Source organism: Ochotona princeps, chromosome 3, assembly GCF_030435755.1.
Source record: "Ochotona princeps isolate mOchPri1 chromosome 3, mOchPri1.hap1, whole genome shotgun sequence".
Taxonomy (NCBI): Eukaryota; Metazoa; Chordata; class Mammalia; order Lagomorpha; family Ochotonidae; genus Ochotona; species Ochotona princeps.
Window position 1 is genome coordinate 33,271,027 of NC_080834.1, and position 19,646 is coordinate 33,290,672.

Below are 19,646 nucleotides of genomic sequence, written 5' to 3' on the forward strand. Positions count from 1 at the left end.
AATTCCTTTGTTCCAAGCACTTGGAGCAATTTTAAGTACCATCATAAGCCAAAAAATAATATACTCTAATTATAAGCATTGTACTAACACGGTGGTGACACAAAGAGATAAATTTATCCAGTGTTTTTCTTTAAGCCTTAACTATGTTCATAATAATTGAAAGAAAAACTTACAGAGAGACAGAGACAGTGCACTTCCATCTGCTGGTTCACTTCCCAAAAGGCCACAATGGTTGTAGCTGTGTTGGGCTGAAGCCAGGATCCAGAAGTTTCCTCTGGGTGTCCCACATGGGTGCAGGGACCCAAGTATTTGGGCCTTCTGCTGCTGCTTTCTCAAGTGCATTAACAGGAAACTGGCTGGGAAGTGGAGCAGCAGAGACTTGAGCTGATGCCGATATGAGATGCTGGCACTGCAGGTGCTTTACCCACTAGGCTAAAGCATCAGTCTCAGATTTCATGCTAAAAAAAATTGAGAGAGAGTATGCCCGTCCTCTGGTTCATGCCCAACTGCCCTCAAGAGCTGAGGCTGGGCCAGGCCAAAGCTGGGAGGTAGGAGCTGGGGACTCAAGCCAGACTTCCCATCTGGGTGGCAGGGATCCAACCGTTTGAGCCATCACCCCAACTCCCAGGAAGCTGAGCTGGGAGGAGAGCAAAGTCCTGAGCCCGGGTGCTCCAATGTGATACACTGGGGGTCCGAATCACTTGGCTTAAATGTCTGTCCACTGTCTAGAACTTTATGCAGCAAGTGCCAGAGCTGGGGTGTGGCCCTGGGTGATGTGAATGTAGAGTTTATCAGGTCAGCCTCTACCACGAGTGCCTTCTTATGTAACTTATGAGCCATATTTGAAGAAATGAGAGGGTACTCGGGTCCTATGCAGCCAGCAGCTGAAGCAGAAGGAGCTCTTGAAAAGCTTGCATTTTCAGTTGCAGAGATGGAATGGAAAGCCCACGTCTGGTGGGCTTGGTGGGTGTTGACACTGGGATGGCAAAATAAGGCAAATGATTCTGGCAGCTGGGTATCCAACATGTTTGTAAAAATGTGGCATTTCTCAACTTCCCAAAAGTGAAGCCATCTGATAAGTATCCCTGTTTTCCCTTCTATTTTCAGTGACGATAAGAAAATGTGCTTCAGAAAACCTAGATTTTTTCCCTCCCACCTCTGGTTTAGTTTCTTTTGTGAAAGATATACAACACTAAGTACTAGTTGAAGTTACTAAGAGCTGACTCCATCAATTACTGAAATAGGAGAGCACGAACCAAGCTCAACTTGTATTTGTCACAGGTAACAGCTTATTCAGAGAAATGGGAGTTCCTAGAAAACTAGAGGAGCTGGTCTGAGTGACCCACGTTTGTTAATCAGCACTCAACCTGGAGGAGAAACATACCTAGTGATATGGGGAGCAGTGACCTAAGTCAGAACAAAGCAACTACCCCCCTGAGAAAGTTTGTTTGCATTTCAAAGAGACCAGACAGGTAGGACATTTGCATCTCAATGCGGAGACTGAATTGCAAACTTTCTCAGGTAACTGTCCTAACTTGAGGTTCAGGGACCTGCGGAGGCTGAAACTAAGCAAGTTCTCTTGGCAGCTGGCGTTTTTCTCAGGCAGGTGCTTTCGGGATGCCTCATTGAGCTACACCATTTGTGTCAAGTCTGCAGGTTTCACAGATGGAGTTTTATCAAGAAGAGGACTCAGAGTCATTTGGTCAAGGGGAAACTCTCCTGGTAGCACCTTGGATGCTATCTGGATCCACAGCCGAGGGTTGGGATGTATGGCAAACTTGCTGTTCTGTACTCTCTAGGATGGATGTTCATGTGCAATCACATTTCTGGCCACTGTTACTGCCTCTACTATTGGGAAATGAATGGCTTTCCTGAACATTGTCTTTGATCGTTAGCAAGCTTGCAAATCTGCTACTGTGTTTACGAGAGGGATCTTCAGCATGTTCATGAAAATGCATATTATAAAACTATGAGTGGATTTCAAAATTATTTGGCACCAAATTCATCTTTGTAAACATTTTGATGTATTTTCATTTTATTTGAGAAAAAGAAACAGAGAGAAATCTCCCTCTTGCTGGTTCACTCACCAAGTGCCTGCAATAGCCAGGGCTGGGCCAGACCAAAGGCAGGAATCTGGAACTCCTTCTAGGTGTTGCAGCTTCTAGGGACCCAACTGCCATCACCTTCCTACTACTTACTGAAAAGCTAGATTGAAAGCAGAAGCTCAAATTCCAGCCAGGCACTCTGATATGGGACGAAGGTATCCCCAAGCAGTACCTTAACTGCTCCACTGATATTCTTCCAATTCCACTTTATCCACAAACTTTTAACAGTGCCTCATAGATCTCACTTGATAAATTTAAATGCCCACAACAACCAACGCTGAACTGGGTCGGAGCCTGGCAGTTGCAACTTCATCCGGCTCTCCCACAGGAGTAGCAGGAACCAAGCCCTTGAGCCGTCATCTGCTGCTCTCAGGCTGCGTCAGCAGGAAGTTGGATTGTAAGTAGAGCAGCCAGGACTCAAACTGGCACTGTCATATGGTTGTCAGGCCACTTCACAGTGGTCACCCCAAGACCCTAGGTTCAGGGCCTTGTCCACAATGGCCAAGCCCTGGCTAAGGAGTGGCAAGAAGAGACTAAACCAGGGGCTTCACTGTACAGAGTGCTACGACCCCACAGTTTTGCCTTTCGTCACTGATTTCCTGCTGCTCTGACAAAGGAGACTTTGACCCTTTGCCCCTGAGGTTCAGGCCAGTGGCCCAAGCAGGTAAACATTGCCTACTTGATATTTAATCTCAGAGGACTACAGTTTCCTCATCTACAGATAGAATGTTCTGGCAAAAACGGGATGACCTCCAGGATGCCTTCCAGGCCTGCCAGTCCTGATACTGCTGTCTTAGTCTGTTTCCTGTTGCTACACCAGCACACTCAACACTGGATCCTTTACAGAGCAACCTGGCTTGTGGCTCTAGGGGTGTAAGAGCTCGGCAGCAGCATCTGCCTGGCTCCTGCTGAGCTGTCTCCCTGCGCCATACGTGGCAGAACAGAGGCTGTGGAAGGCAGAGTGGTCAGTGAAAGCCCCACACAGCTGCGTTGGCAACTGAATTCCCATGTGCATTTGGCAGGGGCAGACCACGTTAATCGTAGCAGCCCTATATTCCATCATGCAAGCTATTTTTTATTATCTTACTTAAATTTACAGGCACGTTCTATGTGTTTATCACACATAAGTGATGCTTTGGAATACATATACATTGTGTAATGACTAAATCTAACTAATTAACATATAGATCACCTCACTTGGCCATCGTTTTGGTGATCAGAACAGTTAGCATTCACTCAGCCTTGTTTCCAAGAATATGTACACTATATGGCTATTAGTTAAGCTACCTTACTGTACAATAGATCTCTCTTGAACTTATTTCTGTTAACTGAAATTTTGTATCCTTTGGCCAACATCCCCTCACCATCCAAAGTAAAAAATATATATATATGTATTAAAGTTACTATCTAGCTTTTCTTTTTTGAAAAAAAGATAAAGGATAATTGGAAAGGCAGAGTGATGGAGAGAGGGAAAGTCTTCCATTTGTTGGTTCACACCACAATGGCCAGAGCTGGATCAGTCTGAAGTCAGGAGCCTAGAGCTTCTTCTGGATTTCCCATACAGGGACCCTAGGACCTGGGCCATCTTCTGCTGCCTTCCCAGGAACATTAGCGGGGAGCTTGATGGGAAGTTGCACAGCTGGAACTCCAACCATCATTCATGTGGAAGGTAGGGTCTCAATTGGCAATTCTATCCGCTGTGCCCAAATGCCAAGCCTGCTGTGTAGCTTTTCAACAGACAGTGGCATTTTGAATGCTCTCTGCAGAAAATCAGTAATTATAAATAGAATAAAATAAATATGAATAAAAATAATTGTAAGGCAGTGCTTTATCATTTTTGGTTAAAGTGATGTTAAAATATTATTTTATGCAAAACTCAAAATATTAACTGAAAGTGTGTTTTTCAGAGCAGGCAATTCTGCAGTAGTCTGCTCCTGTATTATTTGCCAGTTGAAATATTTATTCTATCTTCGGACTTTCCATTAACTAAACACCTAGAAGTGTCATTCTCAGCCCCGCACACTGAGTTCACAATGTGCCTGTCTTAGTGGCTGAGCCCGTGGTAGACTTTGAACCTCAGCGTCTCAAGAACATTCCGGATCGTTAACAAATGGAATCTGACACGTGCAAATGATATCCTGCAAAACTGAAGATGCAGTGATTTCCTAGTCTCTCCCTTCCCCCCACTGCTGAGGCCCAGGCAGCTTCCATTAAACGTGGTTTTATTGTCACTGTTGACATTGTTTCCATGGCACAGAAAGGAAGATACCTTTTGGCACACACACAAAAAAACCCTGCCCTGATGGGCAAGCACAAGTCACTGAGATGATCAAAATTGCTCTTGGTGGTCCAACCATGGAATCTCCACAAAAATTGTCAATGGAGAGCGGGGAATTTCCTACCAAGCTGGACCAAGTTTGGATTTACTCATCACACTGTTCTCTCTGCCTCTGTGGATGGCATGCTCTGGGCCTCGCTCCCCCATCAGGCAGACGCTGTGAAGCCTGTCGCGCCAACGTTCTCATGGATGGTGGCCTTGGCCTCTTCAAGACGCAGAATTTGACTCTTGTCCCTTTCCTGCCAGTCTTCCACAATGTACTGATGGTAGGGGTCGTTGGAGTGTTCTCGTCTCTTGGACTTCACTGTGCTCACCAGGATGGCCACGACGATGAAGGAGAACATGCCAATCATCACCATGAGGTACAAGATGACATAGTAGAAGTTCTCCGCATCAACCTTGGCTTGCAGCGCCTCTTCCTCAGCTGTCGTGTTTTGGCGCCAGTTGTCCATGTACGTGATAAAAATCCTTTTGAAGACATCTTCCAGAGTCTGTGTCCAGTTGGATAAAGCAGACATGCTTCCCCTCCTGCTGGAGCATAAATAATAACATCAAGGGCAAAGCAAAGAGAACACACCTCCCCACATTTGGTCACATAAAGGAATGAACGGGGAAGGGGTACAAAGGAAGAAGTAATTATTCTTTCTTGACCTGATTAGTGATTGATGAAGGGTATATTTTGTAATTCTTTAAGCTGACCAAACACATTTCATTCATTTTTTGCATGTGTCTTTCATAATAAAATGTTGATGGAAGGCATAAAACTAATATTACATATATATATGTATTTTATATACATAGATGTGGGCTCCTAAGAGTTCATGGAAGATGCATACATGAAAAACTATGCATACATTTCAAAATATTTGCAATAAGAAAAGCATCTCTTTAAAAGATATATTTATTTATTCCAAAAATAGAGTTAGAGGGAAAGGATGAGAGGCAGAGAGAGCATCCATGTGGTGATCCACTCCCCAAAAGATCACAACAGTCAGGGCTGAGCCAGTCTGAAGCCAGGAGCTGAGAGCCAGGAGCCAGGAGCCAGGAGCCAGGAGCCAGGAGCCAGGAGCCAGGAGCGTCAGTCCGATCTGCAGCATGGAAGCAGGGGCCATCTCTCAACGCTTTCCCAGGCACATCATCTGGGAGCTGGATCACAAGTGGAGCAGCCCGGGATTGAATCAACACCCACATGGAAGGCTGCTGCTGCAGATGGAGGCTTAACCAGTTTATACTGCTGAGCCCATCCTGTAAACTTACCTTTCAATTCTATTTTCCCTGAACTTTTGGAAGTGCTCCACATATTTGACGTTTACATATGTATACATAAATGTTTACATATTTAAGAAAAGAGGGGAACATACTATAAATAAATAGATCAAAATGCAAGTAATGGTTAGTGTAAAACCGTTTTTTAAGTTAGTGGTTACTTAAAAACACATTTTTTTCTTCCTTGTTTTTCTCCCATGCCTAGTTTTCATCCGTAATCTGGATAACTTTTGTTTCTAGAACGATCAGCTAGCATATGCTTCCTTCGTGATAAGAACTCAGCAATCAGTTCATTGAAACCTTACACATTGGGGGGATTGAGACATAGTATGGAGGGCACAAGATGGCAAGGGGCATGGGCAATCGTTCCCCTATGTGTAGGCAATGCTTTGTCCTAACTGCCCCAAAGACATGATTATGCACATCCATACCTGAAAGAAGCATCAGCAATTCAAGTAGTCATTGTATTTCTCAAACCCACCTCTCCTCGTCAGTCCCAAAGCCAATGCCCAGCCACCAACATCTCTCACACAGAGGAAGCAACGCACTGGCTTTCAATGCAACCTAGCACAGCTCTCCCCAAAACCACCTCCTTGGAGTAACATGTGACCCTCTCTGAACAGCAATCACTGTGCTTTTTCTAAGGGGAACAGGGGACTGTGCCATTCCCTTGGGTTTAAAATGATGTAATATCTTCCTGTCATTCCTAGTTCCTCTAAAGGCTGCCTGGCCACCTGTTATCCAACCCTAGGTGTCCCCTTGCTTGCCATCATCTGGCCACACTAACTTCTTTCCTCCAAGTTAGCAAGTTTTCTTGCTCCTGGCCATTTGCACATTCTGCTTCTTGTGCCTAGAATACTTGGGGCCTCCTTTTCCATCTGCTAGTTCTCCATTCTTTAGGTTTTTAGTTTGCCACCCATCTTTAACATGTGTCTTTCTTTGATGAAATGTTTTAAACATTCCCCATCTGAGAGGGGGGCACATGAAACATGCCTCCCCTTTTCCCTCATTAAGAATGTTTTTTTGTTTTTAAATGATTTACTATTATAAAGTCAGATAGGTGGATGGCATTGTAGTGTAACAGGTAAAGCTGCTGCCTGTGACAGCAGCATCCCATGTTCATGAGGATGCTGGTTGGAGTTCTGGCTCCTTTACTACTGATCCAGCTCCCTACTGACACACCAGGGAAAAGAGTGAAACATGGCTCACGTGTTTGGGCCTCCCAAGTGGGAGACCTGGAGGAAGATCATGGATTCATCTCTCTCTCTGTGTCTTTAGCACTTTCAAAAGAGAAAAAAAAATTGCTTAATTCAGAAGCCAGGGGCCAGCACTGTGGCCTAGCAATAAAGTAATTCCCTACAACACTGGCATTCCATATGGGCACCAGTTCAAGTACTGGCTGCCCCCCCTTCTAATCCAGCACTCTACTAGGGTGTTTGGGAGAGCAGCAAAAGATAGCCCAAGTGCTTGGGCTGCTGCACCCATGAGAGAGATCTGGACAAAGCTCCTGACTCCTGGTTCCAGATCGGCTCTGCTACAGCCATTGTGGACACCTTGGGAATGAACCAGAGGATGGAAGACCTCTCTCAGTGTATGTCTCTTCCTTTCTAAGTTTAATTATTTCAAACAAATAAATTTATTTATTTAAAAATTCAGTAAGCAGCTCTCATTTTCAGCATTTTATTTTTCCTCGAAGGATAACAAATAATTATGCATAACTTACATGCCAAAACCAAGACAAGATATCATAAACAGAATTCAGTAAAGGAATAAAGCTGACTATTTTAATAATATTATTATCTGCACAAAAAGGAAAAAAAGGCACTCAGATCGTAATTAATTTTAGAACACAATAGGATTTTTAAATTTTTAAATTTTTATTATCATTTATTTGAGGATTACATACTAAAAGCTGATACTTTGGTATAACAAGGCATGAAATGTATGCATCTCTCTCTCAAATGATTTCTTTTAAACTTGTCTCTCCAACTTCGTCTTCATTCCAGAGTAATATTCCACACCTGTTAAACACTGACTTCTTCCTTGGGAATTATTATTACCAGTACATTTTTTTAAAAATCTGATGTATTATGACCTCTCTTGCAAGGGCATGATCTTTCTCTCCTCTTGGCCACGCAGAACTTAGTAGGTGAGAAAAGAAGCTTCATGGAGGAAATTGCTCCAAGACGCACATTTTCCAAGCAGGGTAACAGACATGTTACCTTGAAATAGCAGTTTCCCACGGAAGCATGGAGAAGAGCCAGTACAGATTTCATCACTGGCTCTTCCACATGGTCCTCTGACCAGCTGAGGTCACATCTGCCATCTGCCAAGAGACCAACCATTCCACACTGGGACTGCATGTTCAATGCTACGTCAGGGTCCATCTTGAAATGTAACAGGGCGGGAATCCTTCCCCCTCTAGTTTCAACCAGCCCTACCATCAGCTTCATCCAGAAACAGAAGCTATGGTTTTTGACATCTCATACGTTCCACCACTGTTGCAACTTCTGGGAAGAATTCAGGATGACAAATTGGAAAAATAAGCAAGATATAGAGATAGCTAAAATAAATTTTTAAAATAACCAAATGAGGTAAGCTTACAAAATAAAGAGCTGACAATGGGGGCAGAGAAGTCTCAGGGCTGAGCCTTAGGAAAGTGCTGTAAGAGGTTTCTTAGCAAGCACAGAGGAGAAAACCCAAGGGAAGTGGGGTCCTCCTCCAGCAGAGCAGGTTGGAGCCTTTCTCATGTCCTTCCTAGGGTGCAGTCAGGCCTGGAGTTATTCTAGGCATTTCAGGTTGCTGGACCGTGTTTCTCTGAAGGAACTCCATGTGTGCACTGGGCCTCATGGGGCTCTCCCCTGCAGGTGAGGACCCTAAAGAGATAGCAGCATTGTAAGCTCCTAAGGTGTCTGGATGCCTCTCTGCTACCCATCATCCCCGCTATCAGTTGAGCCTTTCAAATCTGAAAATCCAAAAATCTGAACTGTACCAAAATCTGACTTTTTGAGACCTTGAGCTTTAAGTGGAAAACTGCACAGTTGACCTCATGTGACAGGTTACAGGGTTGCCGTCAAAACCCAATCAAAACCTTCAGGCTGCATGTAAGGCATCTATGGAACATGAATGAAATTCATGTCCACACTTAGGTCCCGCCCCCAAGTTATCTCATGATGTCTATGCAGGTATCCCCAAATCTAAAAAAAAAAAAAATCCAAAGAACCAAACCCTTCTGGCCACAAGTGTTCCAGGCAGTCAAGGCTCAACCTGTGGGTGCCTAAAGCACAGTGTCATTGTGTGTCTGGAGTTGCGCCAGTGACTCCTTTGGGTCAAAGCAGAAAAGTTCCAGTATTCCCAGAGCAGTGACAAAGGCTGCATTCCCTGTCACTACCTGCTGGGAATGTTTCCGTGGAAATCACCCACTAGCTTTCACTGCACGTGAACCATCTGCACTCGACTTGATTGAGCGAACAGGGCATTGGGAGAGGTCGAAGTTTGCCTGGGAGAAGCTTCAAGATTCTTAAACTAGAACAGGAGTGGTTGACTAAGTAAGACTGAAGGGGAGATGCAGTGGCTGGAAAGAGGAAGGAACAGTGAAGGAATCGGAATTTTTCCTGTGTTAAACATCACAAGAGGCAATAGTTTGGAAAAGCATTTGTCCTGGGTCCCCGGCCCCCACACAGTCACTCGTGCTGAGGTTCCATGTCACCAAACAAAGCCATTTGTAATCTGACCTTCCTGAGATATCAAAAGAGAAACATACAGGCTCGATTTCACTGCTCCCTCCCGACACACATTTCAGCTAGCATGATAAGTAAGCTCCCTTTGTTTCAACCCTTATACAATAATTTTTAAAAATCCCCTAATACTAGCAAGCTGCTACTTTCCCATGATTGTGTGTCCCTGTCCCCACCTTCTAAGGACAGTCACTTTGAACTGACCGCTCTACGTTTGCTTTGTTCCTCCTTGTTTTAGCCTTTCTCTGTCTATAACAACGAGCCTATTGTCCTCCGCCCATTGGACATCCATGCACTGTCTTATGGAATGTAGTGAACTTCGTTCTAGAATGGAAAAGGAAGCCTGCTACGGTCTCTGAGTTGAGCAGTGGTCATCTGTCCTTCAATGCTGCCTCAAGGGAGAGCAGTGGTATTACTGTTTTCTTTTTCTTTGGTAGTTAGGGATCTCGGAGTTGTCACCTGCTCCCCAGGTCTTGGTAGAGGTTTCCTTTTTCTGCTCCTTCTACAAACCACCATGTTGGTATTTCTCTCTTTTCTTGAATTATCTATGCATTATCTATGAGCTTGTTATATAATGCTCACAACTACTCTAAGGAACTAGGAGCCTACCAGGACAGTGCCACTTAACGTCTTCATAACTGAATGTGACATAGATGTCTAGAAAATGAAGCTAGTTGATATTCACTCCCCATCCCCCCCTCCACCCGAAGTGCTAACAGAGGCCTGTAAGAAGCTCTGCCTTCCATGTCAGGGGACTCCTGAGCCCCTCTGACCCCTCTAAGGATTTCAATGATGAAACGTCTTTGACACGACAGAACCCGTGCTGGTTTCCACTGGGGTCATCTGGGTTCCTTACAGGGGTAGGCGTGGCAGCCCCTTCCGCCCTTGAGAGTGAGTGGCCAGTGGTTCTGGTTGTTTGCTCAGCTCTTTGATCATGGACGAGGGCCCAGAGCGAGGCAGATCAGAAGGCGTGTCCTGATAAGTCTTAATCATGCAGCCTGTGAGGATTAAATACCTAGGTGCTGACCCCAGTGGCCAGGCTGGAAAAGCAGAGTGCCAGGGGAGAAGGTGACGACGAACACATGAGATGTAGCTAGGCAGCCAGTGTTCTAATAATTGTCTGTTTCATGACCACATGAAAACCTGGAGTCACAGTGTGCAAAAACAATTTCACTGACAAACATTACATGAAAACATTCCGATTGTAGGTTGATTTAGTGGCTGGTTGCCAGAATGACTGATTAACTGACAGATACCTGGCATATTTAACCTATATCCATGTCCTACCATAGAGTGCCATGAAAATTATCGACCTGGCTAACACCGAGGCAGCTATTACTTGTGTCCTTTTGAACCAAATGAAACAATCATATAAATAGACCAAGAGAAGCTAGATATAGGCAATCCTGTAGGGTTGAGATCAAAAGGCCCTGGATTGCCAATAAGGGGTTCTTGCTGAGTGATAGAACAGAGTGGTCCCCTAGAGATGACAAAAAGTAACTTGCCCTTTAATAAGGTAGAGTGGCTACAGCCTGGAGAGTGGAAGTCATCTGTCCAGGGTCACAGGGCACTTGGGTTGGCCACCATACCTGGATTAGATCCCAAGTCCCCCAGGCCAGAGGCCAGCACACACTCTATCCCAGCCAAGGTCACACATCATAATAACTCCCTTATTTCTACATCTGTGGCTGGTGGCCCAATGAGAAAAGAAACAGGAGACCAAGAACACGGTTTGAGCTTAACACATGCCTGTTAGTTGTGCCTTGTCTCCAGGCTCCAGGCTGAATCCCATGCTGCAAACCTGGACACCATACGGCAAGCAACAGCCATTTGATCCCCAAGTCCCAAATTCTCATTTCTGAAAAATGGTCAAAGTCACGGGCATCACCTGGACCTCCCAAAGGCAACAACCCTACATATTTAGATCAAGAATAAAAACAAGACACTACATTTTTTTTCATTCAAAAATCACTGAAAAACATAAGGAAGAAGCAAGGAATGCTAGGAGCGAAGAAAGGAATGAGGGAGGGAGAGGGGATGGGAGGACGGGGCAGGCCATAGGCTATGAAATCATTTCTTCATAATTTGTATGGAAAAGAGATCATTTTGTTACGTCATTCTTCAAGAAGCAAAGAACGTGCAGTGACTCTTACCTCTGCGGTGTGTGAGCTGTGCAAAGTGTCTCACCAAGCCCGGCTCTCCTGGCCCTGTGTGCTGGAGGGGCTGGTGAGCGCCTCGGGCTTGGATAGAACTCTCAGCCCGCGGAGTACCTCGAGCTTGGGGCCAGCTGAGCCCTCACTAACTGTGTCCTGTAATCCTAGGCTCTTACCAGACCCAGTGTTTACTCTAACTTCACGTGGAAAGTTAAACACGGTCTGGCAGTTGGAAGTTAATCTTGTTGCTTCACGGGATGTGCCCTTTAGGAGTGTGGCTGTGGGCGGAGAAGTTCGAATCCCCACTTTGTGGTCTATAATGCCAGCTCCAACGCAGGTAGTGCCTGGGCACACAGGGAGTCTCTCCCCAGCAGAGGCTTCTCACTGGACAGCGCCATGGTCAGCCGGACATGCGCAGAAGAGTGGGATCCTAGGTCAGAAGACAAACATGGTGATGGTTGAGGGGAAGGCTGTGATTCCGGACAGGTACCCCCTTCCTAAGACCCCTGCATAAGTTACATTTTATTTGAATGCACCTCTTCAGGGCAATTTTAAAATAACTAAATAGTGGCCTTGCTGTCTGATAAAATAGAAGCTGGCCACAGAAATGTGAGCCGCAGAAGATGGTAGCAAGTCCGACAAACAGCCACAAAGAGCTAAACAATCTCTATTTACCAAAATGTCCTTTTCTATCAGGATCATGTGGGGATCCTTCGGAAGGCTGGAGTGGGCATGGTAACAGCTGTCACTTATGAATATGTACAGCATGCTGCGTTCTATGTATCTATTGTAGTCTCATGTAATCACCTTGTCGCAACCCAGTGGAAGAGGTACCACGAACTTAGCACTCAAGAAATCTGGACCTGGAGACATCGAGTCATAAAGGCCTGGCCAGGATTTAAATCTGGTCCAAATGGTGGACACTCCCCAAACTCGGCTGACCCCACCAGCATTGTGGATGTGTTTCAGGAAGGTTGACTTGGTTTTGTGATGGTCTGAACAGCATGGTCTAAGGCACACTGGGTGGCGATGGTGTAAAATGAACTGCATGTGACAGGTGTTTGACTCACGGGGAGGTCCACATTTCCTAACAGAGTGTTTGGGTTGGAGTTCCAACTCCGCTTTGAGCTCCAGCTCCCTGCTCCGGGAGTGCACATGGGTTAGAGTCCCGGTAGTTCAGTCCTTGTCACTCATATAGGAGACCTGGATGGAATTCTGGGATCTTGGCTTTCGCCTCGCTGAGCCCCAAGCTGTTGTGATCATTTGGAAAGTGGACCAGTGATTGAAAGATTTTTCTCTCCTCCATTTTCTGTATGTGTGTGTTTTGCAAATAGTAAATAAATAAGCTCATGACATTTTAAAAAATGAAATCACCTGCAAGTTACTGCAAGTTGGTGAATGCACTACATGGGAATGCAAAGATTGCCGCCGCAGCAGCTTCTCCTGTTACCTTCCCTGGACAGTCAGGCAAAGAACCTGACAATTGAGCAGGCAGCCCCTCCAGCTGCGGGGTGATTTTGCCACCTGCTGGCAGAAACGGAAAAACACGCAAATCCTCAAAGCAACCCCAGCTGTTGAACTTCACTCTTGAATTCTGCTGAGGATGGTAGCAGCAGATCACGCGTTGGGAGCTAAAGGCAGAACTAGAAGGTGACAAGTCATAGCACCCGAGAGCCTGACTTTTTGCAGGAAAGCCCAATGAGCAAACTACAGAGGGCTTTGGAGTCCCTACCTCACTGAGCTGTGCTAAAATTAAATATTGATATATAAAGCAATTAGAACCTCAAATGTCATAGAATACTGACATATATATATATATATATATATATATATATATATATATATATATATATGTTAAGTTTGCTATTTTTAAAAAAAATTGTTTTATTTATTGGGGAAAAAAGGGGCCATGCAGACAGAGCGACAGAGATCTTCCATCTTCTGGTTCATCACACCAAATGGCAGCAGAGGCTGGGTCTGGGCCAGACTCCCATGTGGGAGCAGGGACCCACAAACCCGGGCAATCTTCTGCTGCTTTCCCAGGCCATTAGCAGTGAGCTAGAGCAGAAGTGGAACAGCTGGGGCTCCAACAGCATCCCTGTGGGGTGCCGGTGTCAAAGGCAGCTTAGCTGCCACACCGCAGTACCAGCCCCTGCATTGCAGTAAGATAAACCAGTGAAAACTAGAGACTGATCAAACTTCTTAGAAAGGGAATGTACTAACATGAGGCGAAGAGTAGCTCCTTAATGGTTTTTCTAGGTCTCCAGCACTCATTGTACCACACTCCAAACTGAAATTAGAATTACTGAGTGAGGAGCCAGTGTGGTAGTGTGTCAGGCTAAGCCTCCGCCTGCAGCTTTGGCATGCCATGTGGGCATTGGTTTGTGTTCCACTGTTCCACTTCCAATCCAGTTTCCTGCTTCTGGCCTGGAATAGTAGCAGAGGATGGCCCAAGTGCTTGGAACCCTGTACCCATGAGGGAGACCCAGAAGTAACTCCCAGCTACAGACTGGCTCGGCCCTGGCTGTTGCAGCCATTTGGGGGGTGAACCAGAGGATGGAAGGTACCTCTGTCTCTCCTTCTCTCTGTAACATCTGCCTTTCCAATGACTTCAGAAGTAGAGCTTTGGCGTGACCTGAGGAGCAGCTCCAAAGGGCCTGGAGGAGGAGGAGGAACAGGAGGAGTTGAAGTCGTGTCCGGCGTCTCCCTGACCACGCCAGCCTCCTTGACTCAGTAGCTGGCTCTCTGCAGATCAGCATTACCCTGACAGGAGAGCCATGTGGTTTCTGCCCAGAAAACAAGGTGCAGGAAAGCAAAAGCTTAATCTGAAAGTTGAGTTGCAGCCCACTCTCACACAGAGTTCATCTGCCTGCTTGGGACACACCAGGGAGCTGAGTCCACCTTGGGATTGAGAAAGGAACCTGACATGGCCCCACATCTGGTGCTAACGAACCCCGGACTCCCCCAAAAGGGAAGAGCTGCTGGAGGTGCTGCTCTTCATGGAGTTCCACTCAAGCTACCAGCCTTTTGTCCAGGGCAGCACTGTGCCCAGTGATGGCAGGCCAGACCCTCGGCACACATGGCAGCTGCCACCTGCAGTAAGCCAGCTGGTTGTCTTTGGGCATCTTTCAGCCTGAAGCTGTCCTGTGAGGAGCTAGCCTACATTTGTTCTATTTATTCATCATGTGTTAACAAATTACACTCATATGGATTTATGAGGCAACTAAATTGTGAGAACAACACGGGGCAATTAAATCGAGCTAACCAATCTATCCATTAACCTCCACTGTTGGACAATGTTGTGATGAAAATCTTTGAGATTTACTCTTAAAGAAAGTAAAATGTCTAATGTACTCATTACTAGCTATTTTCATCATACTGTGCTATAGATCCATTTAAGGTTTATCTATTTTTATTTGAAAAACAGAGTTACAGAGAGAAGAAGGGAGAGATCTTCCATCCACTAGTTCATTCCCCACATGTTCACAGCTTCTGGAGCTGGGTTAGTTGAAAGCCAGGAGCTTTGTCCAGGTCTCCCACATGGGTGCAGGATCCCAAGGACTTGAGCCATCCTCTGCTACTTTCTCAGGCCATAAGCAGGGAGTTGGATTGGGAGATCTGGCACTCAAACTGGCACATCTATGGGTTGGTAGTGCTTCAGCTGGAGGCTTCACCTAACACACCACAACACCAACTCTTCCACAGATGCATTGTTAAAATCACGTGTTCCTCTTGGTCTCCCTACAGCTTTGTGTCTCCTGATTGTCACCTCCCGTTGCCTTCAGCTCCTGCTCTGGAAGCCACTAGGCCACTTTCTGCTGCTAGGAGTCCCGTTGTGCCCAGCTCTCTGTCTGTGCTCACTTCTTGTTATGCCAGGGGAGGATGTTGGTCTCTATTGCCACTCCTGCTTCCTCCTCCATGACTCCCCATGTCAGTCCATCACAGGCAAGGGTTGCGTTCGGCATCAGAGAATGCCCTGTTAGTGTAGGACCTGATGAACCAGGTAAAATAGCAAACTGAAATGTCATCTCTCCTAGACCAAGTTTTTTTCCTTGGAATTAATAATGTATATATACACACATTATTAGAAAAGAAGAGAGAAGAAGAACTGCCACTTGCTGGTTCACTGTGGAAAGGCTTGCAGCAGCTAGGGCTGGGGCTGGGTCAGGTTGAAGCCAGGAGTCTGTCACGTGGGGAGCAGGGACTCAAGTACTTCAGCCATCACTCGCCGCCTTCCAGAGTGCGTATTAACGGAAGCTGGACTCAGGAACAGAGCCTCTGTACTCTGATACGGATGTGGGTATCCCAAGTGATATTTTAGTTGATGCCCCAAATGCCCACCAAATAATGACTTCATTCTTTTCCATTTGATTTATCGATCATGGCACTTCTTCCTAGTGTCCTCAGTCGCTGTGTCATGTGCTTTCAATATAGTCTTCTAAGAAGTCCAACTTGCAGATAACATAATAGAGCCATCTTTCCCCAGGAAGCACCACTGGGATGCCACCATTCTGCTCCACCATGGAGTGGGTGCCTGCATTTTGGGAATCCTTCATCCCCTCTGCTTGTGGGGAAAGACACTTCTCCCTCTTTGTCTTGACGAGCAGGGCACCCAAAGAATTCTCCTCTGAAGTCAGAAGTCAATCGGCTCTTTATGAAATTGCTCAGAATTGGCTAAAAGTGCAGAGCTGTTTCACAACTCAGCTCCCCTGAGGGGTGACATTGTTCAGCGCTGGAGACTCTAGTTTGGCAGCATTGCCCAGCGTGTTCAGTGGTAGGCTAATGCTTGATCCTGGAAACAAGGACTCCAGGATCAAATTAACTTGAACAGCTTTGATTGAACAGCAAGAGAGATTTCTTCTTGCTGAGAGTTCTTAGGGTCCTTCCCATGATCCAAGCACTGCAAATCCCCAAGGGGAGGGCATTCCAGGCAGCATTTGCTAAATGGATCTGTCGCCAAGGTTGTGCGTAGTCCCAGCAGGCCCCAGGACACAGATCTAAACCTGTGGTTCCTCACCTTCTTGATGCTGTGAACTGTGAGCGCCAGACTGTAAGCGTGCATCTACAAAGTTTTCCATTTTGTTCCATTTTATTACAATCTTAATGTATTATTGGACATAACTGTAAGATTAAGTCATCTTGGTTTGTTCATACAAAATGTCATGTTCTGTGAAAGTGCAATGAAAAGTCAACTATCTGCCCCAAATTTAGAGAGAAATCTCTGTCATTTTGCTTGACTAGAGCATCTTTCCAATTCTGGATTAAGTCAAAGTAAATGTAAGACACTTTACAAACCAGTGGAGGACATGGCGTGGAGGGAGGGGATATTCTAGAATAAAGCTTGCAGGGACAGGTGTTTGGCTCCGTGGTTAAATCTCCCACGTGGCAGTGCACGGTTTGAGTCCCCATTTCTCCACTTCCAATCTAGATTTCTTCCAATGCACATCCTGGAAGACAGCACTGAAGGTTCAGATGCTTGGGAGCGCCAGGCAGAATTCCAGCCCCGGATAATGCCAGCTTTGGGGAGTAAGTCAGTGAATGGAAGATCTCTTTCTGTGTGCCTCTCTGCCTTTCAAATAAGATGAAAAAAAAAAAAACTTAAAGGAGATGCTTTTAAACAAGCCATCACATAAAGTGACAGAAGTATATATCCTTAAGTAGAATAAGTGACACAGATTATCAGTTTGAAAATAAAATGAAATCTAGCTAAACCAAGCTTAAAAGATAACACAAGGAGTTGATGAAACACATGCGTTAGAAAAAAATATGCATGAACTTTCTTCCATCGAAATCATCTCATACTAACTTGTATCAACATGTCTGAACAGGATCCTACTTCGAGTACTTAAAAAGAGTACATCAAGAGCCCCTGCCTGAGCAACATAAATGTTGTCAGAATTGAAGCAAGAACCAACATGCAACTTAAGGATGCTTTATGGAGATGAAGCCCAGAGGAATTTAGCAGTTTACCGGGGGGAGCTTGAGGGACAACAGGATGTGGAAGACGGTGCCTCTAGGAAGACGCCGTCACATCAGTTTGCAAGGGAAGAACACATCTTTTTTTTTTAATTATTTATTATTTAACTTCAGTAATTACATTGTATGATGTGACACAGTTACATAGATACTTGGGTTCTCCCACCCTTCCCCAAACCCTCCCATCATGGTGGATTCCTCCACCTTGTTGCATAACCACAGCTCAGGTTCAGTTGAGATTCCCCCATTGCAAGCATATACCAAACATAGAGTCCAGCATCTTATTGTCCAGTCAAGTTCAACGGCTTCTTAGGTATACCCTCTCTGGTCTGAAGACAGAGCCAGCAGAGTATCATCCCAGTCAATTGAAAGCTCCAACATACCATCAGCAAAAATTTACATCATTATGGAATTAATTGACATAGTAATGAGTAACCAATATGTTAAAAGTAAATGCGAGTTCCCAGCCACCTTCTGTGACCACCTCACCTACACTTCAATTTAGTTTATACACAACATATAACATTCAAAACATAACATGTTATACATAACATCATATCATCTTAAATTAAGGCAAACATGTGGTATTTAACCTTTTGTGATTGGCTCATTTCCCTTAGCATTATGGTTTCCAGTTTGGCCCATTTGGCCACAAAGAACTGCATTTTGTTTTTTTTTAATAGCTGAGTAGTATTCCATGGAGTAGATGTACCATAGCTTTCTTATCCAATCCTCTGTTGATGGGCATTTTGGTTGCTTCCATGTTTTTGCAATTACTGATTGTGCTGCTATGAGCATAGGAGTGCATGTTGGTTTCTCATAAAACAAGTGTTCTGGATATATTCCTAGGAGTGCTATTGCTGGATCATACGGTATGTTGAATTTGAGTTGTTTGAATATTCTCCATACTGATTTCCATAGCGGCTGTACCAGCCTGCAGCCCCACCAGCAGTGGAGTAGGGATCCCTTTTCCCCGCAACCTCGCCAACAAGTGTTGTTGGTGCTTTTATTCATGTGGGCCAGTCTTACTGGCGTTAGGTGGTACTGATCATATCCCAGTTGAAGAGGACCAACGACCAACAGCAGAAACAATAGCCAACCCCCAAAGCATCCCCACCTTCTTAGTTTGAATAACACTGAGTGAAAAATTAAGCCAAGTAAACTTTATGCTCAGTGGGTGCCAAAGCTATGGAGCCCTGGGCAGGTAGACAGAGCAGCAGAACAGTCGTGGGCAATCTTGAACCACATGATTCGAGGTTCCAAAGTTTCCAAAGAACTGTAGCAGGAATAGTGCTTTACCAGTATTGTGCTTTCTAGCTTTTTAAATAAGATTTTTAAATTTTCTATTGGAAAGGCAGATCTACAGAGAGGAGAGACAGAGAGAAAGAGCTCCTTTCCACCGATTTACTCCCAACAGCTGGAGCTGAACTAATCCGAGACTAGGAGCCAGAAGGCGGTTCTGGGTCTCCCACACAGGTGCAGGGTCCCAATTTGCCAGTCTCTTTACATCAGCTGCTTCTTCCACCCCTCATCATGTTCTTCGGCAAGGTGTTCACACATGACGCCCCAGACAGACTTTTCCCTGTCTATTCACTCGACAAGACCGCCATCAGTCTCCTAGTTTTCTTTTCCTGTTAACATTTTTAATGTCTGAATTGTGCAGGGTTGCCGTGTATGACAGCAGTTCCAGCAGTGGAACAAGCTGGGCGGTGCACAAACCCTAGGCGCGCCCAGCATGAATGGAGCTTCAGCAAAACCTGAGCACCAGGAAATTCCGGCTTGTCCTGTCTTGCTGGTTATCTCTCTCTCTTCCCATCTCCAGCTGGAATTAGGTTCACCTGGAAAATCCAAGCCACCAATTCCAAGGTCCATGATAGCATGTAAAGTGGCACACTGCTGTGGTCCAAGGATAGGGACCTGGCCATCTCTAGGAGACCTTGTCTGTAATGTTTATTCTGGATTTGGTTGAACCAAAGCCCTCAGTGTATCCCAAACTGACAGCAACAGTTACAGAGTGAATAAGCAGGTGGCAAATTTTTCTCTCTCTCCCTCTGTCACTCTGCTATTCAAT

The 19,646-nt window shown here is 45.3% G+C and overlaps 1 protein-coding gene across 1 annotated transcript; it reads right to left on the bottom strand.

Annotated features, from left to right (window-relative positions):
* Positions 1 to 4,538: 4,538 nt before the first annotated feature.
* Positions 4,539 to 4,968, bottom strand: KCNE2 (potassium voltage-gated channel subfamily E regulatory subunit 2). Its single transcript, XM_004594125.2, has one exon. The coding sequence runs from the start codon at positions 4,959 to 4,961 to the stop codon at positions 4,590 to 4,592; it is 372 nt and encodes a 123-aa protein (XP_004594182.1). The 5' UTR covers positions 4,962 to 4,968; the 3' UTR covers positions 4,539 to 4,589.
* Positions 4,969 to 19,646: the final 14,678 nt, after the last annotated feature.